This window comes from Protopterus annectens, chromosome 6.part1 (assembly GCF_019279795.1).
Source record: "Protopterus annectens isolate FY-2018-M chromosome 6.part1, PAN1.0, whole genome shotgun sequence".
NCBI lineage: Eukaryota > Metazoa > Chordata > Ceratodontiformes > Protopteridae > Protopterus > Protopterus annectens.
This window is the reverse complement of record NC_056738.1, coordinates 387493014-387519854: the sequence shown is the minus strand read 5'-3', so window position 1 is coordinate 387519854 and position 26841 is coordinate 387493014. Positions and strand designations below refer to the sequence as shown.

The 26841-nt window shown below is 39.2% G+C and overlaps 1 protein-coding gene and 1 long non-coding RNA gene across 4 annotated transcripts in view; one reads left to right on the top strand and one right to left on the bottom strand.

Annotated features, from left to right (window-relative positions):
* GPR137 (G protein-coupled receptor 137) overlaps window positions 1–5820 on the bottom strand; it is a 595269-nt gene extending 589449 nt beyond the window's left edge. Inside the window, exon 1 of one of the 3 annotated variants that reach the window (XM_044075804.1) lies at window positions 5763–5820. Coding sequence is in view for 2 of the 3 variants with exons in the window: in XM_044075803.1 (XP_043931738.1) it covers window positions 4636–5013 (378 nt within the window). In the remaining variant the exon portion in view is untranslated. Of the gene's footprint in view, window positions 1–4635; window positions 5723–5762 lie in introns of those variants that run through there. The other 2 variants (XM_044075803.1, XM_044075802.1) reach the window with 2 other exon arrangements.
* Window positions 5821–5972: 152 nt separating this feature from the next.
* Window positions 5973–22433, top strand: LOC122805578. The gene is made up of 2 exons (XR_006365386.1): window positions 5973–6070; window positions 22269–22433. It is a non-coding gene; the product is annotated as an uncharacterized LOC122805578 (long non-coding RNA).
* The last annotated feature ends 4408 nt before the right edge of the window (window positions 22434–26841 follow it).

The window sequence follows — 26841 nt, the reverse complement described above, 5'->3', positions numbered from 1 at the left end:
GTTCTGTTAACATGTGCAAATGACATTATAATAAATGCAAAAAACAAAACTTGGATAAAAGTAATAATACTTTGCACAAATTAATGTCTAGAGGTGATAGGGATGGCTTTAAATAGAGAGAAAAATAAAGGTTTAAGTGATGTAAAATATATGCTCTCTGTTTTTACTACATCATCATCATCATCATCTTTTGGCTGTTCCCATTAGGGGTCACCACAGCGGATCATCTATTTCCATTTTTCCTGTCCTCTGCATCTTGCTCTGTCACACCAACCACCTGCATGTCCTCTCTCACCACATCCATAAACCTTATCTTAGGCCTTCCTCTTTTCCTGTTACCTGGTAGCTTCATCCTTAGCATCTTTTTCCCAATATATTCAGCATCCCTCCTCAGCACATGTCCAAACCAATGTAATCTTGCCTCTCTGGCTTTGTCTCCAAACCTGCCAACCTGGCTGACCCTCTGATATACTTATTCCTAATCCTGTCTACCCTCGTCACATCCAGTGCAAATCTTAACATCTTTAACTGTGTCACATCCAGTTCTAACTTCCTGCCTTTTTGTCAATGCCACTGTCTCCAACCCATATAACATAGCTGGTCTTCACTACTCTCTTGTAGACCTTTCCTTTCACTCTTACTGGTACTAGTCTGTCACAAATCACTCCTGACACTCTTCTCCACCCAATCCATTCTGCATATATTTTACGATTGAAATTTCTGTTTGGTATAAAATCTTGGAGAATTCAATGGGGAAAAAAAATCAATAGAAGAAATACAACCTGGTTTTCCGGAGAACATATAAATTAATCAGAAAAAATGGCTTATTTGATTAATTCAGTACTGATGAGAAAAACAGCATACTAGTGTATTAATCAGAAAAAAAGCCTTATTTGATTAATTCAGTACTGATGAGAAAAACAGCATACTAGTGTATTTATATCGCCAACAGTATTTGAAAAGGAATTATTGCAGATATATATTTTTTCCATTTAAATTGGTTTCTTGATTAAACCCAGTAAAAAGAGATGTTTTCTACATAAATAGAGAAGGAAGTTTCGGGTCAATAAACCCAGTGATATACGATGCTTCGTTAAGTTTGTACAAAGTGTTAAAGTAGATAAATGAAAAAAAAAATGACAGATTTGTAGTAAAATCTTACTACTGTAAGTATGTTAAATTTTGGGGGTATGGTAAAAAGAGAGAAAAAAAGTGTAAAATAAATAAAATGTTAACAAGAAAAAAGATATTTTTGTGGAAAATAAAAATTCATAATATAGAAAAAGATAGAAAAGCATGGTATAAGAATGTAATGATAAAACATTACTATATACACCCATGGAGAAACCTAACAAGATAAAATTAAAGCTATAAAATAAGAAGCAAATGGTGTAATCAGAAAGTAGAATGTAAAGAGGTTTTGTGGAGACTGGTAAAAGATAAATTGCCAGTAAAAGGAAATATGCCATATAAAAAGTGATTTCTTCTTGACAGTGTAAACTTATTCTATGGAATGTGTTTTTGAAATGGAAGAGTAAAAAAGTTATGGGAAAAACTATGTAAAGAAATTTTTTTGAAGATATAAAAGAAGTTAGTAAAATAAACATGGACAGGAGTAAATCTGGACATTATAAGAACAGAAGTCAAGAATATGCTAAAAGAAAATATAAAAATGTTATTATGTCATATGGGTTATATGGAATGAACAAATAAATGAAATTGGGTTTAACAATAAATAGATTTTACCAACAATGTTAAGTAAAATCAGACAGTGGTTATGGAAAAAGGAGTAGGGGTCTAACAGGGATGAAAATTTAGTACGACTGTAAAGGAAACTATGAATGTGTGTAAATAGATTTGTATGTCTACATATTTGTAAACATGCAAATATGACGTAAATAGGAGTTCTGTGTGTGTGTGTCTATATAGATATATATAATATAATATAATATAATATAATATAATATAATATAAATAAAAGACCTCTTTTCTACAGGTGTTGTAGGATCTTTTACATCCACCTGAGCTACCACCAACTTGGGCAAATGGGGCCTCAGTTTTAACATTTCATCTGAAGGATGACATACTGAGGAGTGCAGCACCTGCCTTAGTCCTGCACTGCAGTGTCAGCAATCTACCCGGTATGGGAATAGAACTCACAGCCTTTTGCACCAAAGGCAAGTGTGCTACCTGTTGTGCCACTGAATCTACAATTAAATATTCCGAGGATAATCAATGAAGAATTCAGCCCAATACATTGACAGTTTGAAAGTTGATCATGGTACCAAGACTAAAAAATAGCATTCAATGAAATATACTCTGAATGTGAAGACAGATGTGATGCAAGTAAAATGCCAATGGTATACTTAGTGCAGAGTTAAAGATATGTCAAAAATGATTATGTACAGTAATATGTGATCTCTTGGTCTCTTAAAAAAATAATGTACTTTAGAACTGAAGCATATTGAGATGCATACAATTTAAATATTGAAGAACTCCTAGGAAATGTATGCCATGCAGTATACTTCTTTTTAGACAGCAGACATTGTAAAGACCTCATGGAGGCTAGTCACACAACAGACATGTCAACGTCTTTACTGTGCATCCTAAAAGGTATTACAACATGTTACAAAGTTAAAAATGTTAAAAATTGGGCTGCATAAGAAAGAAAGGGGCTTCATTCCCAAATGCTTCCAATATGGAGTGGAAGGCAAAACTTTCTCACTCATAAGCTTTCAACCACTTCATAGACATTGGTAAGCTTACCCCAGGAAGCAACAAGCAGAAGGCAAAAACCAACCCTAAATGCAAAACCACTTCAAGGCAACTAACCATACCTACAGACTACGCAATATCACCAGTCAACAGCATAACTTGGAAATACCAAAGGAAACTGGAGAACATGGTGGAAACTTATCAGAAAAAAAAACAGTAGTAGTTCTTGCCTCCACTCCTTTCTTCTGATTTTGTTTAAACCTATTTAGTAGATGAAACATGCATACTATTCATACTCAATGCTCAAGAAAGTCAAACATTCAAACTCCTCTACTTCTTTAAACCAATTTCCTAACGCATGTGTAACTTACCCTCCACACTCCAAAATATGGCACACAACATACAGGGAACTGCCAAGATTTTGGAACTACATGAAAATTTTCAATTCACAGCCCAACCCCCCCCCAAAAAAAAAAAACAAACAAAAAAAACAAAATGATAGACCTAAGCAAAAAAAATCCAGTTAAGCAAAAACACATTCTAGAAAAAGGTAATTTAACAAAGAATATAACAAAAAAATGACAAATATGGCTTAAAATTAAATTTAGTACATCTTTTACAACTAAACTACACCAAGGCTAAGGTAGATGTCAAATTCCTGGGTACGCAACCACAGCACAACAGGCTCCTTTGTCACTTAATGGGGCTTGAGCAAACATATGTTGTCCAGTTCTTTGGAGGAGGAACTGCAAACTTGCATAGTTTCAAAATGTATATCCAACTACAACCTTTTCAATATTCTCACACACACACCCTCTCACACCTATCCTTCAGTCTCCACCAACAGTCAAATCTTAGAAGATTTAGGATTCAAACAAAAACTTAAAAAAAAAAAAAGAAATCCTTTTGAGCATAAAGTGGTAAAAAATATATCCCTGTGGTTAAAACACAAAACAGTTATAAACATGGAGGTATAAATCCAAGAAGCAAACACACAAGGAAGCACTTCAGTCTTAATCTAATAACCATGTATTCAAACCATACCTCTCAACCTCCTGGAGCAAGAAATCTGGACAAAGCCATAAATAAGACTGGGACAAAGGCACAAAAAATAGGGACACTTTTTAAATATTGCTCTTACGATCTTAGAAAGTTGACAAAATGGCAGGTGTTGCATTAGCATGCATTTTCTGAAAGGTATGAAGTATGAAACTCAAATGTCTTGTCATTTTCCAACTTCAGTCTTTATTGATTTGCCACTAATTTGCCAGATGGCCTATAATGGACCAAAAAATATGAGGCAAAAATCTAGACAGTTGAGAGATATGATTCAAACATACTAACAGACGGGCAACGAAAAAAAGATGCGCCATGTTACTATATAACTTATACTGATAGGAACAAAAACTAAGTTCTAACACCATGCTTATCAGTGTTTTTGACAGTGAGATCTCACACACCCACACCACCATACACAGTATGGCAGTAAAGCTCATTTTCTTTTCTAGTTCAAAAATGTTTTCTGCAACCTACTGTACCAAATGAAGAGATATTCCCTAGCTAAAATGTCATCGAATAAAAGAGCATGAAGAATTAACTTTCCTTTTACTCATTTAAATGTCTGTTTACCAGGTAAGGCCTACTATGCAAAAATCACAGCTTTCATGGGAACCTAAAAATCTCCCCAAGTTGCTAAGCAGGCAAATAAAGACTGTGGGGAACCTAACATTTTCCAGCATACCACCATAAACTTCAGAAATGAGTAATAAAATGCAGATTCTTAACCAATGCAAACTTGCTGTCAACAACAAAATCGTGACTTGTAAGAGTCTACTACAATCACAATAAAATGTATGTTGATGGGAGACTAAAATACAACATTGTAATTACATTTAGTATATACTGACTTTGTTTAGTTACCTGTGCAAAGTAGAGGTTCATCAACGTCAGAGTGAAAAACTGCAAGCACACTGGAAAGCAGTACAACAGCCAAAATAAGAAGGGGTCTAAATTGTTTGCTTTCACGCAGTCTTTGAAATAAAACGAAAACAGTGTAGTCCTCAGTGCTGCCCAAAGAAGACAAAGAGAAAGAAAGACAGTCTGGTAGCTTAATTTCTTGTGTCTGTAGTGCAGTACCAGCCACAACTGCACATAAACAAATACAAAAAGCAGTGCGTACAAGACAGTGTAAAGGACTGTAAGACCCAGTGTTACGGACGGAGGTACTGCCGGTCGCAGGGGCTCTGGATTCACTGTTGTAAGAACCAAACTAGTATTCACCAAGTTGATCACTTCCATGGTGATGTTTATGCTGTTCGTTTGACAATCAAAAGTTCCTGCCTTCAAGTATAACGGTGGTTGTGAATTTGGCTAAAGTGCTGTTCTACAACGGTATTCTCAATTCTCCATATAAATAAGACGCGCTTCCACAAAAAGATAGTAGTATATATTCCTTAAAAAGTGCCATGGCAAATGTCAGTCTACAAATTCCTTTACTCGTTTTATGTCCCCAAAAAATCCCCTGGCAGGCCTCAGAACAGTTTCCTCACCGGCACTTTCTAGTAAACAAATAAAATAAAACTATCCGAAAGGGAAAAAAAAGCATTCCGTTTCACATCCCTCAGGTAAAGTGCAAACGCATAGTGTGTGATATCAATAATAACTCCGCTTTCAGCTTTCCAAAATATATTTCTGCAAAAAGGCGCATATTTTAGTTACGTATTAGAAACGTTTTAGTATGAATATGGAAAATCCTGACCGCATACTATGCTGAAAACATTGGTGATTACATATATTCCGCAGAGAAAAAAAAAAGAAAATATATCAGTCACCAGAACATTCATGTGCCAAGCACTGACTGAGAGAGCCACTCTAAATTCAGAGCAAAACTCATCATACAAAAGTGCTAAAACAGTCGACTCTGCTTCCGAAATAAATCACAAAACTATCGTACAAGTTACCGACCCGTTAACACCTACTACTAAGAAATGTGTATCAAACAGTACACAACATTCAGGCGACCAGGAAAACTGCGCACGCGCACTTACAACAGAGTGGCCCTCGGTCTGGACTAGGCAGAGACGAGTAGTTCCGGATGTAAAATATGTCAGCTAGAGAGATTTGTGTATTTTAAGTTTGCGTCATGACTGCAGATGTATGTCTGTCTGTTGTCTCGTTCTCCTTGCCCTGTATCCTATGAAATTTCCCCTGCATTTCGCATTAGTGTGCTTGCTAAGGGGGTGCAAAGGAATGAAATCTTTGCGTTCTTGCTGACTGTGCTAAAACGGACTCAAGATATGAGATCAGTGTTGTGGGAGCATTGCAGAAAGAAACCGTGGGGAAAGTTTGTTGCACAGTAAGTAAACATGAACAGATGGACGCTGAACTAATACTGGAGACAGAGTCTTAAGAGTTGTTTGCGAACTTTACTGCAGTATTGGAAGATAACTTCTTATAGTTTCATAGTATAGTACTAGGCTATCTGCCCTAGGGCATTTATAAGCCTAGCCAGAGTGTATGTGGCTTTCGCCACCCCATGTAATGATGCAGAAGTGTACAATTTAAATTTAGTTTACTGTGCCTCTATCTAGCAATGACACAGAGATGACCCCGGGGGTAAACCTACGATCACCCATCCATTCGTCCAGATTTCTCTTGAAGAGAGTCAGTGAGGGGCTCTGCCTAACATGGACAGGTATCCTGTTCCAGAGTGCGGGAAGCCTCTGGGTTTTGAATCTGTCCCTCCAGCATGTCATATTCATATTTGTGCTGAGGTTTAGATCTTTAGCTCTCGTGGCTCTGATGGATCTGGATTTTTTGAGTTGGGAGCATGTCCATTAATTCTGAATTGGACATGGCCTTGTATGTAAGGCACAGATCACCTCTGAGCAGGCGGTATGCTACTGAATAGAGCTGGAGCTTTTTCAGTCTGGCAGCATATGACATTATTATGACATTATTTTAATTGCAGGTTAGTTTAGGGATTTAATTGGCATTAATGTAAGTATTTATACTTGATAATTGATTGTGGTTGTTCTGAAGAAGTCTTTAGTATTAAGACGAAACCTAGGTTAACAACACTAGTGTACCATGTTTTGCTTTGGTTCATGTGGTAGAATAAAGTGGACATTTATCCTATTTTGGATTTTTTGGTTTGGTTTGTTGGTTCCTACATTCGAGCTGCCATATCTTTCGGAATTCGAAGTGGTTGTGTGGTTCCTTAGTTTGTATCTATGTCCTATTCATATTTGTGCTGAGGTTTAGATCTTTAGCTCTCGTGGCTCTGATGGATTTGGATTTTTTGAGTTGGAGCATGTCCATTAATTCTGAATTGGACATGGCCTTGTACGTAAGGCACAGGTCACCTCTGAGCAGGCGGTATGCTACTGAATAGAGCTGGAGCTTTTTCAGTCTGGCAGCATATGACGTATGCTGGAGACCCTTGATCCTCTTGGTAAGGTACTTCTGGGAGTCTCTCCGGCTGCTGCAGGTGCCGGGTGAGGTACATACCAAATGGGGCATTGTAGTCAATCATAGGCCTGGTAAGGGAGGAATATAAGGGTACAATGACATCCTTTGATCTGGATGTGAATCCCTTCATGATAAGGTGGGCAAGGTAGAAGGTCTTTCTGACCACTTTGGCGACGTGGGTGTCAAATGAGAGGTTACTGTCAACTTGGGTCCCCAGGTCTCTGATTACTTTTTCCGTACTTAATGGATTACCACCTATATGGTAATTTGTGGGTACTTTGTTTTTTCCAAAGGGGATGACTATACATTTTTTGGCATTTAGTTTAAGGCCATGACTCTGGCACCAGTCGTCTGTTTCTGTGAGGCCCTTCTGGAGGATGCATGTGTCAGCTGGTGTGTCGACTATGGCACCTAGTTTGCAGTCGTCTGCGAACTTTGTCAGCCACAACCCCCCTATGTTTGCCTGCACATCTGAGAAATAAATGCCGAACAAGAGGGGTCCCAAGACAGAGTCCTGTAGGACTCCACTTGTGACTGGCTTAAAGTCTGACATAGCTCCAGCTATTCTGACTTTGTGGGTTCTGTCCTTTAGCCAGTTTGCAACCCATCTTGTGACAAACGGGTTTACATTTAAGCTGTTGAGCTTGTCGATGATGCCTGAGTGGGGTATTGTGTCGAAGGCTTTTGCCAGATCCGGGTAGGCTGCATGAACTGCTTTGCCTTCATCTATGGCTCTAGTGACTGTTTCAAAAAAGTCCACCAGGTTTAAAAGACAGGATCTGCCTTTTACAAAGCCGAACTGGGTAGGGTCAATTGTCTGTAGGTCCCCGATGTCTTTGTTTATGAGTTCCATAATGATCCTTTCAACAGCTTTGCAGACCAGGCTGGTCAAGCTTATGGGGCGGTAGTTTCCAGGGTCTGTAGAGGTGCCACCTTTGTGGAGTGGGAACACTGTAGCTGTACGCCAGTGTTCAGGGACGTATCCTGTAGCAAGGCTAAGATTAAACAGCGTTCTTATGTGCGGGTTTAGCTCCTATAGGAGTTCACGTAGCACGCAACCCGGGACACCGTCAGGTCCCATGGATGCTGTATTTTTAGCTTTGCTGTGGGCAGCTCTCACCTGGACATCTGAGATTTCAGGGAGGTTGCATTCAGCTGAGATATTTATTTCGTCTTTTGGGGGAGAGGGAGGGGAGAAATTTGCACTGAACCTGTCTGCCAGTATGTTGGCAATATCTGTGGGTTCAGTGCATTTTTTGCCGTTATGAACTAACTCTGCGCATATCTGAGGGTTTCCGCCCAGGTTTCTAACATAACTGAAGAAGGCCTTGTGATTATCTTTAGTGTCCTTAGCGATTTTTCTCTCGAAGTTGGCCTTTGATGATTTTATTAGCGAACGTAGTTTTTTGCTAGTGCGGATCAGGGATGCCTTCCCTTTATGGGATTTTGCTCTGTCTTGCAGTAGCTTCCTTCTCTTGTTATAAAGTTTGTTTATGGCTGGGGTCCACCAGATAGGATGCCTGCCTTTGGTGGAAAGGGTCTTGGTTTTATTTGGGATTGCATGATCCATGCATTCTTGGAGATGCCCGTAGAAAGCATTTGTGAAGGATTCAGCAGTGTGGGATGTGGTTTCCACTGGCCCAGGGGGCTTGAAGGATACCATTTCAGTCCTAAGGAGTGTAAAGTCGGCTTTTGAGAAGTTTCTCACTGTGGTCTTTTGTGCTGGGGTGGAGGTGGGATATGAATATCTAGGGTTATTAGTTTATGGTCTGATGTCACTAGTGAGGGGTATACTTCCGGTGTTGAGCATTTTGTCCCCATGTTTGTGATGATCAGGTCAAGTATATTATTTCCCCTTGTGGGGGAGGTGACTAGTTGTTCCATCGCATTTGAGTTGATGAATTCCAGGAACCTTTGGGCTAAGGTGTTGGGGCTTGAGTAATGCACCCAGTCTATGTTTGGGTAGTTGAAGTCTCCCAATATGATGGTATTTGGTGAGACATTCATATCCTCCAGTGTCTTCAGGAAGGCTGAATGGAGTTCCTGAGATTGCGAGGGTGGTCTGTAGCATGCTACAAGTTGTACAGCAGTTTTGCCTACGGTTAGTTGCACATGGATGGTCTCCAATGCTTCGTGCGCTGCCACTAACCTGGAGGTGTGGGTGTCTTTAATGAATATGGACACTCCCCCTCCTTTTGTGGTTCGGCCTAGGTTTTGGGGCCGAAATGCATGATACGAGGTATAACCTAGTAGGGCTGGGGTGCTTTCAGGAGCCTTGAACCAGGTTTCGGTTACTGCACAGACATCGATGCTCTCCATACTGAGGAGTGCTTCGAGAGCCTGCATCTTGAGATTTACACTTCTGGCATTGAGCAGCATTACCCTTCATTTTTTTCCTTTATTGTTTTCTAAGGTGGTGGGTTTGTCTTTTGAGCCTTGCGTAAAAAAGGCACTATGGAGGTGGCAAGAGCCTTAGCTAATATCCGGAAGCCCAGTGGTGACAGGTGCAAGCCATCCCTTGCGAAGCAGCGTGGCTTGTCCAGCATGTCATCCTAAGCAGACAGACATTGGATCCCCCTAGAATGACATCAGTAATTGAGCCAATTATTAAAGCTGATCATCTTGTCTTTGTATTGTGGCATCATTCTTGGTGAGGGCAAGATGCTGCTCAGGGTCAGGGTCATACCGGCCTGGGCTACATAATCAGAGAGCTCCTCTATGTCTCTTTTCATGTAGTCCAAGGAGGTACGTCTCAGGTCATTCACACCGGCATGGACAATGACGGAGTCATATTTGTACTTGCTTTGAAGTGACCTGAGTTCTAATATGTAGAACCACAAAACTGCAATAAAATCCAAACCAGCAGCCCCAGAAATGCAAGCAAGGTGAATAAATATTTTGCTTGCTTTTCTGTGGCTGTTGCTTTGAAGTTCTAATATGTAGTCTGTTTATCTGCAGTTCCAAAATGTGTTATAACAGGGTAATAACCTTTCTCTAAACATTCACAACTAAGATGTGATTTTCCCACCTGTCGCATGTCTCATGTATTCAAATGAGACACTGAGGCTGGGTATGCATTCAAGTAGTTTGTTATACATACACACATCAGGAGCTGTAACTTGCACATATACTTCGTACTTCATATGCTTACTGACTGACTTGTTACTTCTAACACACACATGTATCTCCATTGAAGCTTGCACTCTGACTGACAACACAAAATGGCACTGATCCCGCACGTGCTCTGTAACTCAATGTACGTGCTGTCTAGCTCTGGCTGACTATGTTCAATATACACACTGAACTACATCCTCCCACTTTAATTTTGCTCGACATTGCAAAATGCAAAAACAAAGGTATATTTAAGAGCTAGACATTATTTAAACAAAACACAACTGACTTCCAACCCAAGTTGTTTGCAAATTCTACCTGATCTAGTTACGTAGAAAGTCTGACTGGGTTTAGCAACAGGGACAGTCTCTGGAAATTCTTTCAAAACTGGAAAATCAGGGTTTACATCAAAATTGTTTGAAGAAAGCACACTGTCCTTTTGAATTCGAACAGTTGATGAGTCACTCTGGGAATCAGAGTCGTCAGCACAGGCAATCTGCTGTGGCACTTGTTTGAAGACAGGTAACACATGTCTACGATTTCTTCTGAAATCCATTCCTTCTGATTGTATGATGTAAGAGCTTGGTTCCTCACAAATGTTCTTCACAATTCACATTCGGTAATGTCCTTTAGATGTTTAGGGCGGCCACGGTGGTGCAGTGGTTAGCATTGCCACCTCACAGCAAGAGGTTCTGCGGTTCGATTCTCGGCTGGGGTGCCTTCTGTGCAGAGTCTGCATGTCCTCCCTGTGGTCGCATGGGTTTACTCCCACATCCCAAAGACATACAGTAGGTGGATTGGACACACTAAATTGGCCCTAGGTTTGTGTGTGCGCGTGTATGTGCCTTCTGTGGAAGGTTGGGCGCCGGGCTGGCAACTCGACACTGTAAAACTCCACTGCCAATCATGAGCGGACAGATGATCCGCTGTGGCGACCCCTAACCCCGGGAAAAGCCAAAAGAAGAATGTCCTTTAGATGTTTGCATTCTCACAACTTCTCCTTGTAGCAATGGTCGGAGGAATTTACTGGTCATCATAGTACAACTTTTGTGACTGACATTTTCTCGAAAGTTGAGCCTTGACCACTCTGTTGTTCTGTGCATTTGGCACTAACAATTGTTTGCTAATTGGAAGAGTTGTTCATGTCTGCCTGGACATCAGTCTCTGAGCAGGTGAACCAAGCAAGTTTTCTCGAGGAATGTTTCTGAGATTGAGTAAGTTAAGGAAAACATTGATACCATCTCTCTTGGATTTCTCCAACAAGTGTTTTGCACTCTGAACTGCACATTCAGCTAAACCATTGGCTTGTGATTACTCAGGACTGCTGGTAATATGGACAAAGTCCCAAGACTCTGCAAATTTCTTGAATTGCTGACTTGTAAACTGTGCACCATTGTCAGACATGACTTTGTGTGGACTACCATGGACAGAAAAGTATCTCTTCAATTTTGTAATGACTGTGCCTGACGTCAAGTTAGGAAGGTCAATTTCAAACCAATTTGAGTAAGAGTCTACTAATACCAAGTAATGTTGACCATTCAATTTGAAAATATCTGTAGCAATCATCGGTCATGGTAATTCAGGAATTTGGTGTTAGCTGAAGCAGTTCTTTTTGTTAATGCGGTTTGGTGCTGTTACAAGTTGAACATGCTAGAGTTTCCTTCTCTGTATCTTTGGACATAGAAGGCCAGAATACAATGCCTCTTACCTTTCTTTTAGTTGAATCAGTACCTGGGTGACCACAATGCAAAATTTTTATATATTCCTGTTGTAATGCTATAGGAATTACCTCTTTTGGACCTTTCATGATGATTCCATCATTCCATCTTTCATCATGATGAACTCATCTGTATCAGGAAAATGCTGCTGAACGTCAAGTGGTAAACTGGTTTGTCATGTTGGCCATCCTTGACTGTTAATATTTTTCAGCTTTTGGAGAATTGAGTCTGAAGCTGTGATTTCTTAGTTCATCAAAGCATGATGATGTAAAATTTCTGACTTCCATGTCTTTAAAGAGTGCTGTTGCATTTTCATGCAGTTCTGTCATTTGTCTGGGTGCACATGATAAAGCATCAGCAAGTACAAGTGTTTGTCCTTTTTGTAAACAATATTGAAATTGTACTTTTGCAATTTTAACATGCATTGCAGTCGAGCTGGGGCTATATGCTTTGGCTTTTTCAAAATTGCCACTAGTATTTGGTGATCAGTCTCTGTTTGGATAAGTCTGCCATAAATATAATCACTGAACTTTGAATATGTGAACACTACTGCCAAAAGTTCTTTCTTTATTTGTGCATAATGCATCTCTGTTTTGGTTAAAGTTCTTGATACATAGGCTACTGGTATGCCTTCTTGAAGACATGTTGCACCAAGGCCGTACTTTGAAGCATCACAAGAAAGAGTTACAGGTTTGTGAACATCATAATATCTCAATATGGGTGGACTGGCAATTTTTTTCTTCAAAAGATCAAATGCTGTTTGGTGGTCCAACCAGGACCAGTTTACATTTTTGCATGTCATCTCACATAATCGTGCAGAAAGCTCACTCACGTCTGGGATGAACTTTCTTAAATAGTTGACCATACCTAGAAAACATAAAGATGTGACAGTCTCTGGAACTGGCCTTTCCACAATTGCTGTTTGCTTAGACGGATCTGGTTGTAAGCCAGAACTGGTAAACAAATGTTCCACATAAGTAACTTCTTTCAGTTTGAATTTACATTTCAGAGGATTCAGTTTAAGATGTACTTCTTGTGCATGGCCTACAACTTTCCTGAGATTTCTGTCATGTTCGTCTTCACCATTGCCTCCAACAGTAATGTCGTCTACTATAATAGCTCATGGATAACCAGAAAAAATTTGTTCAATGATACACTGAAAGAATTTGCTGGCAGAATTGATTCCAAATGGCATTCGTAAAAATCTGTATCTACCAAATGGTGTACTGAATGTAGTTGACAATGAAGATTTCTGATGCAGTAAAATTTGCCAAAAGGAGCTTTTTGCATCTAAGACTGAAAAAACAGTGGAATTTGGCATGAGAGCGCCTACCTCTTCTGCTGTATTCATTGGATGATGAAGACGCTCAAGTGCTTTGTTTATGTCTCTTGGATCAATACATATTTGAATTTCATCTGAGCTTTTCTTATGAGCTACAACCATGGAAGATACCCACCCATTCAGTCCGTTCTGCCACTTCTAGTTCTGCTTTTACTTTACTCTGCATTGCTACTGGAATCTTCTTTGCAGGTCTAACAACTGGACTTGCTTCATGGAATATGCAACTGGAATTTTACCAAGCTTGTCTTTGAAAATATCAGCATATTCACTAAAATATTCTATGTAAAGCTGTCGATGTTATTCATATTTATATGGTGAACCTCTTTATTAAATGAAATCAGTCCCATTCTCAGACTTTAAGGCCTAACAGTGACTGCACATGTCTTTTGATTATGTAAAACTGCAAGTCATAGCTGTTTCCAGCAGAATGGCATGAAAGAACTACTGCACCATCAGTTTGAATCTCTTCACCACCATAAGCAACTAGTTTTGCACACTTTGCTGAATCAAATTTCTTATCAGCTTTTACTTTAGAAAACATTTGTGCTGATGTAACATTGCACTTAGATCCAGTGATCTTAGTATATATTGCACCAAAAATACTAAGTCTTTAAAAGATAAAGACTTGGTCAACAAACACCCAAGGGGTTAACCAATTAAATATTTAACCATTTTATTGGTTCTGTTTAATTATGTACTAATTGATATGTGTACTTACAAAGTTTGATTTTAATGATGTTAACTGACTCTGAAGATGCCCAGGAGGGTGAAAGCACTTGTCAGTAAAGTCTTTTTGATGTCTTATATTGTGACAATAAAGGTTCAGTGATTTTACCTGTTATGTTACCTTAGTGCATTTCTGTTTATCAATATGAACACTGATGTCTTTATAATATTATACTTTACTTTCATTGTTATAAGTCCCCGCGGTGGTGGTGCTGCGGTAGCGTTGTCGCCTCACAGTAAGACGCTGTCCGGTTCGATTCTCAGCTAGAGCATCTTCTGCGTGGAGACATGAGTGAATGGGCGTACCTTCGTTGAAGGTTGTGCGTCAGGGCTGGTAACTCGGCACGTAAAAATCAACTACCAATCATTAGCGGACCAGAGTTCCGCTGTGGCAACCCCTAACCGGGAAAAGCCGAAAGACACAAACAAACAAACTTTCATTGTTATAAGTGACATGGGAGCTTTGAGAAACACCAATGGTGGTATCTTGGAATTAAAAAGGGAAGGAAATAAATATATTTAAACATAATAAATAGTAATATGTGGGATGGATTTATAAAGAGCAATGAAAAACTGAAGTGACTGGAATTTGAACCAAAACAGTGAGGTGGGGTGGGGGTGGGGGGGGGGCTGCATACTAAGTTACATTGTATGAAAAATAAATTAGAGAAGATGCATTAACAGTGATTTGCTGGTTTAAAAAAATGACTGCAGGCAACATGGATAAATCCTGAAGTTGCAAGAGACAAATTAGAGGGAGCAAATACAGACAACAGTACAATAAAAGGTACATGGCCCAAGACCATACATGTCAAATGTCCCTGATTTTGCAGAATGATCATGATTTTGTAATCTTACTTTTGACCTGTCCTTCATAACTTGTCAGGTAATCAATGCTGCGTACTGTTAAGTCAATAATATGATAGCTTACACTTGCATTACTGTTGTTAAGAAAATGCACATTGATGCAAAAAGTCTTATTTTAAGTGCATCACAGTGTTGTATACAAACAAAATGTTTTATTTTTTTACTGCCTTTGTGACACAATATTTTAAGAAATTTGCTGTCTCACAAATACCTGAAAAATGAAGTTGGAAGGTTTGCCAGACAATGTGTTACCAGTTAATAGGTAGTAAAGATTAAAATTTGAAGATTGAAAGAGGCTATGGTGCAGCAAAAATAAGTGTCCCACTGTAAATAGGTGGATAATGCAAGGCAACTTTACATGAACTTTGTCTCCTGCTGTGAGCTATCAATCACAGCAGTAAACAGCTCAAATTACCTTTGAAACTTTGATACGAAGGAGAGGTGAATATGGGCGAAGGGAAATGAGTTTAAGGACTACAACTCAGGCATAATTGGCCACTTTAGGAAGAAAAAGAAGTAACAGGCACTGCAAGTACTGTTCTGTGTGATTATCCCTGTTTGTCTTTTAAGTAATCATTGAAAAGCAAGAAATGGTAATTTAAACGTGACTGACTAAAAAAAAGCATAGTACACATAGAAATGCATGTAAAGTCAATGCATTGAGAGGTGCTTAGGGGCTATGATGTAATATTTTAAAGGCAAACACTGGATTGTGGGATACCTAGAGGTAGACTAAAAAATCAAGATGATGGACCACATGTGGGCATACTCTGGAACTGCATTTAAAAATATAAAAAAAAGTATATGAAGCCCAAAAGTGGTGTTAAAGTCTAGGAAACATCAAGACATGATGAAATAAACATGTTTTTTCCAGTGTGCTGGTGTGGTTCTCCTTAAAAAAAAAAAAAAAAAAAAACTTCCAAATTTGTTAGACAAGATGACGAACTGGAACTCCTCCAAATCCAACTTACAATTAACAAAACCCATTATCATATCCCCTCAGCCCATACCTCCTACCTATTATGGAGTTCCTATACATTAAGACAAACACCATTCACCTAGAAGACTTTAAATACTCCTGCATTAACTGGAAGCATACCTCTCACCCTCTTAGCACAAAAAATCTGGACAAAGCCAAAAAAATAGGAACAAGTTTTAAATTCTTCTTCTTCTTCTTTCGGCTTTTCCCGGTTAGGGGTCGCCGCAGTGGATCACCTGTCCGCTCATGATTGGCAGTGAAGTTTTACAGTGTCGAGTTGCCAGCCCGGCGCCCAACCTTCCACCGAAGGCACACACATGCACACACTCACACCTAGGGCCAATTTGGAGTGTCCAATCCACCTACAGCATATCTTTGGGATGTGGGAGGAAACTGGAGCACCCGGAGGAAACTCACGCGACCACAAGCAGGACATGCAGACTCCACACAGAAAGCACCTCAGCCGAGGATCGAACCGGAGAACCTCTTGCTGTGAGGCGACAATTGGCCGCCCAGGAACAAGTTTTAAATATTGCTCTTATAAACTTAGACATTTTCTAGAATTAAAGGTTTTGTGTTACCATGCATTTTCTGAAGGATATGAAGTCTGAAACTCAAATCTCTGTCATTATTTAGTGAATTAAGTCCTCACTAATTTGCCAGAAAAAAAAAAAAACACAAATTTTATGAAGAACATACCAAAAATATGAGGAAAAAATCTGGACATTCTGTGAAAATCTGGGCAGTTGAGAAGTATGACTGGGATCCTTGTATATCCTCAAACATGTATGCCCAGAAATGTCTGGACTTCATTAATACAAACACTCTGGACCAGTTAATTTGTACTCTAACCAGAGGCAATTAAATCCTGGACTTGGTCCTTTACCAATATAGGGAAGCATTTCTCCCCACCAAGTGTTACTTTCTTTGTGGTCAAATCAGACCATAAATCAGTCACATTCACTCTAAGACTGAAGCTAGAAACATCTTCCAGTACCTCGGTATTCAGAGATTATGATAAGGCTAATCAACTAAAACTATTTGATGACTTTACAAATTCAAACTCCCATTCCAACCTGATGAACCCACTGCTTAGGTGGAGTCTCTAGCTGAGAATCGAACCGGACAGTGTCTTACTGTGAGGTGGCAACGCTACCGCAGCACCACCACTGCGGTCATCATTGTATAAAATGGTCTATAAAAAAGCTAATTTTACACACACACACACACACACACACACACACACACACACACACACACCTTTCAAGGTGCTGAAAACACTCTTGCTAAACTTAACAGGGAACTTCAGACCCTGATCCACTCAACCAAAGCCATATATGAGGTAAAAATAGCCACCCAGGCAAAAAATAAATAAATAACCACAGTGCTTTCTAACCGTTTCGTAGAAACTTCAGAAACAATGCATAGTGCTATGCAGAGCTAATAGTAAATTATATTGCATACATGGACTCAGAGGACGTCACCAATCTGTGAATGGACCATTATAGCTAACATGTCTCACCCCCTCCCACTGTATTCCCAGATCACATACCCTCATCTATACCCCCGCAAACTGCCCAAGAGCAAGTCCTCAAGGTATTATCCATGGTCACTTCATACATGGGGATGGATAACATAATGGGCTATCTACTCGTCCGCCTGAAACAGGACTTGTCAGACCCTCTATAGAGGCTATTCAATATCAGCCCCCAAATAGCCTTCTTGCTTGGATATATGGAGGACCACAACATTCCTCCTCTTGCACAAAGGTGGGGCATCTATGGACCTGGGTAATTATAGACCCACAAGCTTGACCAGCCTCATCTGTAAGGCTATGGAAAGGATAATTATGGATTTAATAAATAAGGACACGTAATCTACAAACTGTTGACTCAAGTCAATTCAGATTCATTAAGTGCAGATCCTGCCTACTTAACCTGATTGGCTTCTCTAAGAAGGTTACTGCAGCAATGGATGGGGGCAAATCAGTACACACAGCTTGTCAAGACCTTGCAAAGGTGTTCATCATCCCACATTCAGGCATTGTAGATACGCTGTCCTAGTTAAATATAAATCCCTATGTAACTCATTTGATAGCAAATTAGCTTACAAATAAAAATCAGGAAATTAAGGTGCGCAGTTCTATCTCCACCAAAACACCTGTCACTAGTAGTGTACCCCATGTTTCATTGAGCCACTCCATTCAGTATTTACATCTCAGAAGTGTTTATGGCTGACCAAGTTTGCGGGTGACTGTAAATTTAGCTCCATCATAAACTCAGCAGAGGCTATCAAGATGCTCCAAGAGGACCTTTTCTCAAGCAAATAATTGATGTCAAAGCCATGGACTAATACTAAATGTCAAGAAATGTATAATAGTATCTTTTGGCAAGCATGACTTCCTTTCTACTTATCACATTGACAAGGTGCCCCTGGAAGTCAATCCTGAGTCGGGGATCTGGGAAACTACGTTGACATGAGCTGTTCTTTGATCACCTTGTATCCACTATTGTAAATAAGATGTTTTCATTGTATAGCATATAGCAAAAAGTATGATGTCCATGCCCGAAGATGTGATCATTCTACTGTACTTGGTTCCCATTATGCTAATCAATTAATATAATGTCCCTTTCTCTATGTACATGTGCAGGCACTTTTTACTACTGGAATGACCACAGTACGTTTTCATTAAAAAAATCAAGTGCCTAAATCATAGAAACTATGCAGACCATCTAAAAACTGTCCTCCTTCTTGTCACTATCATGCAGGCTATTAACAGGAGACCTCTGCCTCATGTATAGCATCTAAACAGACCATATCCTATCAGACCTATTACTCATCCGCTAATCCAATGGAAGCTAATCACACAATTATGGAAGCTCCATCTCTTTTACAAAATAGATAAGACATGTTGGAGGAATAGGTATGTATCACAGAGAATACCACTTATCTGGAACTGTCCTCTGTTCCAAATAAAGCACAGTACTTCTCTTACCTTATTCAAATGTAAAAGACTTGACAATGGCCTGAATTACCCAAACAACTACTCCTTCCACAATTCCATCGAACACACTCTATCCTCCATAACCCTACTTCCTGCTCCTCCATTTCTAATATGGTATCACTTTGCAACCCCCAACGCCAGCTTCGTACATCTGATAAACATATTTTGGACATGTATAAACCCCAAAACAATTAGTAAGCCGCTCTACAAATACTCAGTAGCCCACTCCTGGAACTCTCTCCCACATAACATAAGACATGTCCCTCATAAGTCCCAGTTCAAACTTAAACTTAAACACTACCTACAAAACACCTGGTCCTGTCCCTGTCAAGCTCCAACCTGACTTCCAATTACCATTCTCCTAAATCTCCTTTCTCTTGTATCCTTTCTCTTTCCTCAGTTTCTTCCTTCACTCTGTAGAACTAATACTACTACATACCAACACCCTGTTCTTCTAAATAAACCATTGTGTCCAGTTATTTTGCTGTTACTGTATAGATATGCACAGAAACCTGTATAAAACTGTTATACTAGCTAAATAACTCTTTACATCCAGACTAGCTTGTTTATACTTTATTAGTCAGACTATCTTGTTGTTGCTGTTCAAGTTATACTCTGAAACCTGTATAAAGCGTTAAATAAGTTGACTTCACCGTATGGTATAGATTCTATATTATTTGCCATTTGTGATGTAGATTTTTGCCTTGAATGACTGTAATTGTAACTGGAGCTTTTCTCCTCGGGTCTCCATTGAAAACGAGCCTCTGGCTCAACTGGACTAACCCGGTTAACAAAAGACAATAAATTAAATAAATACAATTTGAATGATTTGATGCATACCAGGCATTGAGCAGCAGAGAAATCCATGACCACAGGGGGCCTCCATGACTCGCTGCTAGGAAGGGCCCCCATCATCCAGCCATGGAGAATGGAAAGCATGGGTACCCATCATTAGTGACGGGCATCTACTTCTGTTTTTTTTTTACCCTGGTCAGAGCAGTGTAGCATTGTGAAATGGAGTGAACATCACTAAGACTGCAATCTTTCGGGTCTCCACTCAAAAAAGATCCTGATTGGCTTGCAACATTTTTTTTTTCTTTACCACTAAGGTAGCAAGTCTGGATGGAGCAGACGTCCGCAAAAGCTGTAATCTTTCAGGTTTGTTCTTCCATGTAACAGGACCTGATTGGTTACAGCATTTGGAGAGGACTTTTGTTTTTTTCCCCGTGTTTAGGCTTGCAACGTTGGTTATAGGAACCACATCGCTTTAAGTGTTTGCTTGAACTTTTTATGTGTGGTCATTGTTGCCTTCAGAGTAAGATGTACTTCTTGGCAAGATGCATTTTAATAACATAAATGCCTGTTTATATGAAAGCTTGTGGCTGGTGTATAACTACTGCTGACTGCATTTTATTTTTCATTATTGTGCATTCAGGACAATAAGCATTTCTTACGAGTTAGCCTTTGTGTTTTTTGTTTTTTTTTTAATACAGACCAACTGGGTCATGTATCTTTCTTTGTCCTTTATGGGGTTTTTGTTTTTGCCAATTTTGTTAAAAAAAGAGGTCAACAGTGCTTTAATGTGGTGTGTTCCTCAACATGTAGTGGAATTTGTGTATTGGAGAAATTATTAAGTTATGCATGGGAAAGTACCACAGAACAAGAGCTGATGACCTAAGGTTGATGAAGATGAGTTCTTGAGTATTAATTTAAGTAGTGCAGCGATAGTTGGAACTAGCATACTTTATGGGAAGAGTGAAAGTAAACAAACACTAAATGATCATTCAGACATTCATTTTTGGGAGTTGTTCAGACTTTGGATAAGGCTGTTATAGCAGACTCGTACTGATATTGGTGGCCTTACAGTTAACATGTCCATCTACACCAGCATAGACATGCTAGATGGCTAATGTAAATGCTGGATGCTTTTCGTTGCTGTTTTAGATGTGTTCTACCATAACATGAAGCTTGGTAGGTACATGGAACTGCATCTTTTGAACATTGTATTAACTGGTTAATCATGAAGAAACATATTACTGAATGCTATCAGTATTAACAAGCTGTAATAGTTCATCACATTATTTTGGTGTTAGGATGGAAATGAGATTGAGCAATTTTGTATGCACAGATTGAATGGGCTTCATCAGTGTAGTGTCTATAATTCCATCATAACTGTTATCAGAAACAGTATGGGTCAGTGATGCTCTGATGATCAGTGTTCTGCAATAAAGAGCACAATGACGTTTACATTGAGTTGTGGTGTCCTTTTCCTAGGTTGTTCATTCTTCACATTGTCACTATGATCTGAAAGAAGGCTTCTCAAATCATTTCAGTTGTATAAACTTATATTGTATATGGAGCCTGTCAGCCCCCTTCCTAGACTGTATAATGGATTATGACATAGACTTAGTGGTGGGCTCTACCATCAAGACCTATTCTAAACCTGGCCCTGGATGCACAGAGGTGTGCACCAAAGGTGTCTATACCTTTTGTGTGTGTGTGTGTGTGTGTGTGTGTGTGTGTGTGTGTGTGTGTGTGTGTGTGTGTATGGTGGTGGGGCTAAAGATAGTGTGGTCATTATTTATTTTACATTTCTCTTAATCATACTTCAGGAGTGTGCATAGAAGGTCATTATACCTTGTATGGGGACTGGGAACAATGTGTTCTTTATTTCTCTAACTTTCCTCACAATCCTCAGAGATGTGCTCAGATGGTTGCTACACCTTGTGTTGGGGCTGGAGACAGTGTGGTAATTTGTTTAGCTTTTCTCACAGATCTCAGAGGTGATCACGGAAGGTCATAGTAGATTTTGCAGGGGCAGTGTATTGCATAGTAGCAACAGGTGGAGTATCTTACTGTAATCCTTATTGTTTCACATCACATTCCTTTTAATCAACATCAGAAAGTTGCACACGTGGCTGTCTTTTGGGGGGGGTAGGGGTTAGGAGGCATGTTGTTTATATACGTCCCACTGCAATAGGTCAAAATGTGTTGTTATTTCAGTTTTGTACCAGCCTTACATCAGAGGCATACACAAAAAGTGGTTGTCTTTTGGGTTTAGGATTGAGGAGGAATGCTGTATATATGTATAACGGCACCCACTTGAGATATATGACTGTGGCCATCTGTGCCTTCACTTTCATACTAATCTAACACCAGGCGGTTAATGTCTGTCATTTTGGAGGGAGGGGTAAGGATACTGGTACTATTGCCTTTTCAGTTTATTGTGAGATACTGTTTTATCACCATGTAACATTAAGACTTGTACACAGCTTTTTTCTTCCTTGAAAAAAAAAAGACCGAATTTCTAACCATATGTGTGATTTTATTTTTCAGATCATCACTGGATCAAAAGGTTGAAAAAAATGCTGTAAAATGCAGCTCCGAGCATGTATTACCCCAATTCTTTCTTGTATAGTTATTGCAGTCTTGACCAATTAGGGTATGTTGAAAGAATGCAAGAAAAGTAAAGTCAAACAGGAATTTTTTCCTTTGTCACGATTTTTGTTTGGTCCATCATTGGATGAAGAGATTGTTAAGAATGTCTAAAATGTCACTCGGAGCATCTAAGTAAATGTGGTTTCTGAAAGATTAAGGCAAAATGTGAGGAAAAGGAAGAAAATAGTAATCTGTATGGTGTGAGGATGCCAGTATGAGGGAACAGTGGGCATCAAGGGTTGCCATGCAACCCTTCCGTCAAGTGTGCCATTTCATCTGAGGCCAGCCTTACACTTAGGGGTGTTACAATGTGACATCACTGTAACTAAATGCCAGTTACTATGAATGTCTCTCTGTGGGATGGGCCAGCTTGGTGTGGTAGGCAGGTCAATTGTAATTTGAGATCAGTGTAACTATAGCTCAGTCTGTGCAGAAAATTCCAAAAGCTTTCCAGCTTCAGCTAAAAGGTTGCTTAGGGGCAGAAGCAACAAGGTGATACTCAGATGGGAAGTGTCTATGAAGCCCCTAACATAGCACTTGCTGGGGGCCCCCAATATGCTATCACCGGCCCTGATTGTATGGGAAACCATAAATTCACCCTGGTTTAGTACCCATGTTCCTCAAGGAAAGGGACAATAAGTACATTTCTCAACATATCCTTGTTCTACTCACCTCTGGGTTAATAATATATAAAACATAAGGGCTAAAATCTAGCAGGGAATGTAAGACTAGGCTTCTTAAGATTTTCACAGATCAACGGCCTAATAAGTACCTATGAACTTGTGAACCTATATATGTCAGCATACACAGACAGAATACAATATGGGTATATGATTTTATATGTAAATACATTTTTTCTTTATTTACAATATTGACCAAAAACACCAGAAATTCTTAACATGATTCCTTCATACAGACAGAACCATTTTCCTGGCTCAGTTGAGGTCAGTATTTGTGATTTGAAGTTTTTTGGTCACTATTCCATGAGTCAACAAAAAAAAAAAAAAAAACATTCAAAGACAACTAGTGCATATAGAATCATTGCATGCTGGTTTTCACTGATAAAGTATATGGATATATTTGTTTAGTTGTATTAGTATTATTTGCAGTAACTGTGTATAGTAGTATCTTCTTTAAGGGGATCTAAAGTATCACCCACAATTAAACACAGGTGTCAGTGAAAAATGAATAAAAGGAAGGGGATATGTAGCCCAAGTTAGAAGTCAGAGAAGAACACAAAGAGTCTGGTGTTGTAAGAGAGGACTGAAGGCCCAGCATCAGCTCTGGAAAATAGGCATTTTATCTCAGACTGTTTGCCAGAGGAGGGACATGGTACCTCTTGCCTAGAAGGAGACCAGAGCATTAGTTGTTGTGACTTTTTTATTTGAATTCACTACTCAAGTATCCACAAGGTTCTGTACATTACATTTGTTTAGACTTCAGACATTATTTTGTTCTTTGATGAAAACAGCCTTTCATTTAAGTTCTGTAAAACAAAACTCCTTTTGTAACAAAGACTGTCATGCCAACTGCATTAATCTTAAACATTGGTAGAGAATGTGAGCATAAACATCAGCCTAAACTCTTTTCTGAAGTCTCAGCTTAATTTGTCACTGCCAAGAAACATAATTCCTATGGCGAGACTTTTTGTGGCCTGTGGTGGTGAAAAAAAATACATTGTTGAGTATTATACTGGGGCACATTATAGCTATTACAGTTAAGCACACTGTTTCTGCTCGCTGTTCAGAAATTTAAGCTACAGTCTGAGAGAGTTTGCCTACTTCTAGTTACTGTGCTGTATCCTGAGGTTCATGCTGTATTCTCAGATGTGTATTTTGACTTTGGTTCATGTGCTGTGTTCGTAAAGGATTGCACCCATTTCATAAACCTATGCTTTGTTTGGGACAGTGACGACTAAATCCTGCATTGCTGACAAGATGGCTACTGTGTAGGCAACTACTCAAAATGATCACTACAGCTGACAAGGAAATTATGGCAGTAGTATAACCCATTGCAGCACCACTGGACCACTAACCCAGAAAGAGGACTTAAAGATCTATATAGTCAGTTTTGATTAACTTTCCAGTCTGGCAGGTTGGGCCTAAACCAATGGAGTTTGGACTTTCTGCACAGCTGACAGAGGATCCCCTCCTAGCTTTCATGTACAAGAAAGTAACCGGATATAAGGCTTATGAGAAGGTAAAGCAATGCTTGCTTGCTCAAGCTGAAGTCAAAGAAGAGACCCAAACTCGCAAATGTCACGAGTAGAATTTTTCTAAAATCAGAAGGGTAAAGTCCCAGTTGTCTGAATTAAAGCATGTAATATAATTATTATTTGTCCCAGAGGGTCACAATAGTAAGGAAATAATGATAGAGATATCTGTGATCAATACCTTTAAACAGGCACTGTCAGCTGTAATTTAAAATGTGGGTGTGTTGGTCAGACACAAAACATTCTAAACATTTAATTATTCTGGTGGAGAAAATCTTATTCCATGAAGTCTATACAAAGGGGAGTTTCTTACAATAACAGAAAAGTAACTTGTTAAATCTGTTTTAAATATGGGAAAAGGGGGACCACATTGCTAAAGAATAAACCATGTTTGGAAAGTTACTACACTCTTGCAGTAAAGGCATGTCTAACACAACATGATGCAGAAATACCAAAACTGATTTTCAGTTTGAGTGCCTGGCCTTGAAATGGAAATATGCAAAATTCATTGGTCGATATTACTGCCTATATTGTCTTTTTTCTTGGTGCTGAACAAGGTTTTTGGGTACTGTTTTTTGCTTTTAACCACAAGGAACAATTGAGGCATGTATGTTTTCTGTGGTGCTACTTTGATAGCCCCAAAGACCCCTAAGGGAGAAACAATGTTGTTGAACATGCATAGAGAGGAAGACTCTAATGCCTCGCTAGAATCTAATAGGCGACTACAGATATGAAGTGAGACTAGGCTGAGAGCAAACTCCCATGAGGAAAAAGGAAAAAATGGCAAGCAAGACTGCAGGAAAAGAAATTTCCACTGGCTGTTTGTTGAGCTTTGAGAAGACCCTGGCCAAGAGTTCTGATGAAGAGAACCCCCATTGGGAGAGAAAAGATAGAGAGAAGGTAGCACTCACTGCATAACCAAGACAGAAAAATTATAAAGAAAAGAAGAGATGTATTAAGCACCGCATTCTGGACAAATGAACCTATGAGACCTCTAAAGAGGAAAAAGGAGCAACTGATAGTCATGTTGAGTATTAGTTTGAGCAAGAGAAGAACTCCCTGACCAAGATGAATTTCAGATTAGTCAGCTAAATTTTGAACAGGCCCAATGGATGGATGAACCTTTGCATGCAATCAGTAAGAATGCCACCACAATGATGGTGGAGGAACCCACACAAACGTCCCTACTTCTTACTCCTGTTTTGACTTAGAGAATGATTTACTAAAGAAATAGTAGTACATCAACTGCTGGTACCCAGACCCTTTAGAAACTTGAAAATTGCAGACAGCCACCAAGATTAAGGTCTTGGCTAGATCCTTTTGACTGATAATAATGACATAAATTAGAAATGTTTGTGCAGTATGTTCTGACTAGCAGAAAACAGCCCTAAACCCTGGCTTTAAAAATCTTCTGATTCCCCATGACTATACTAGAGGTACCTTTTGAGTGGATTGCAGTGGATATTATTGGACTGTTGCCTAAGTCGATTTTAGTATATATTGACTGTGTCACTAAATATTCAGAAGCAGTTCTATTGTGAAAAGTTAATACACAACTATAACAAGGGTTCTTTTTATTCTTGAGAATGGAGATGCCTAAAGAAATACTTACTGATCAGGAAACCCCATTTATGTCCACAGTTGTACATCACCTATGTCAGTAACTCAGAACTTCAGGTATCACCCCTGCACTGATGATGTACTGGAACATTCCAACAGGAATTTAAAAATCCTGTTAAAGAGGGTCATTGAAGAGGATGGGAACATTTGGGGTCAGCTCCTACTCTATTTGCCATTTGAGCTTTTGCATGGCAGGCACACCAGAAGTTGTTAGACATCACCAAAAAGACATGACGAGGAAGAGATTCAATTTGCATTATACTAGCATAGAAGAGAGATAATAAAAATTAATGCCCATTTTCTGAGAGATATGGAAAGGACACAACCCATCCAACAGGGAATACACAATAGAAGTGCTAGTAATAGATAGTTTCAGGTCAAAGTCTCAGGTTTTAAGCTTAGCTGTCTCTGCTGAAAACAAGTTTTTAGTAAAGTGGCGGGGATACTTTGAAGTAATGTAAGTGATGTAAATTTTAAGGTTAAACAGATAGGTAAAAGACTATCCTAGCAAATATATAAATTATGAGTATGATAAATCCTTTAAGGGAGGTACAGGCAGCTGTGGTACATCTGGCTACCAAGGTCAGGGAATCTGGTAAAGAAAAAAGGCTGTTGTCTATAACTTAAGTCCTAGTAGAT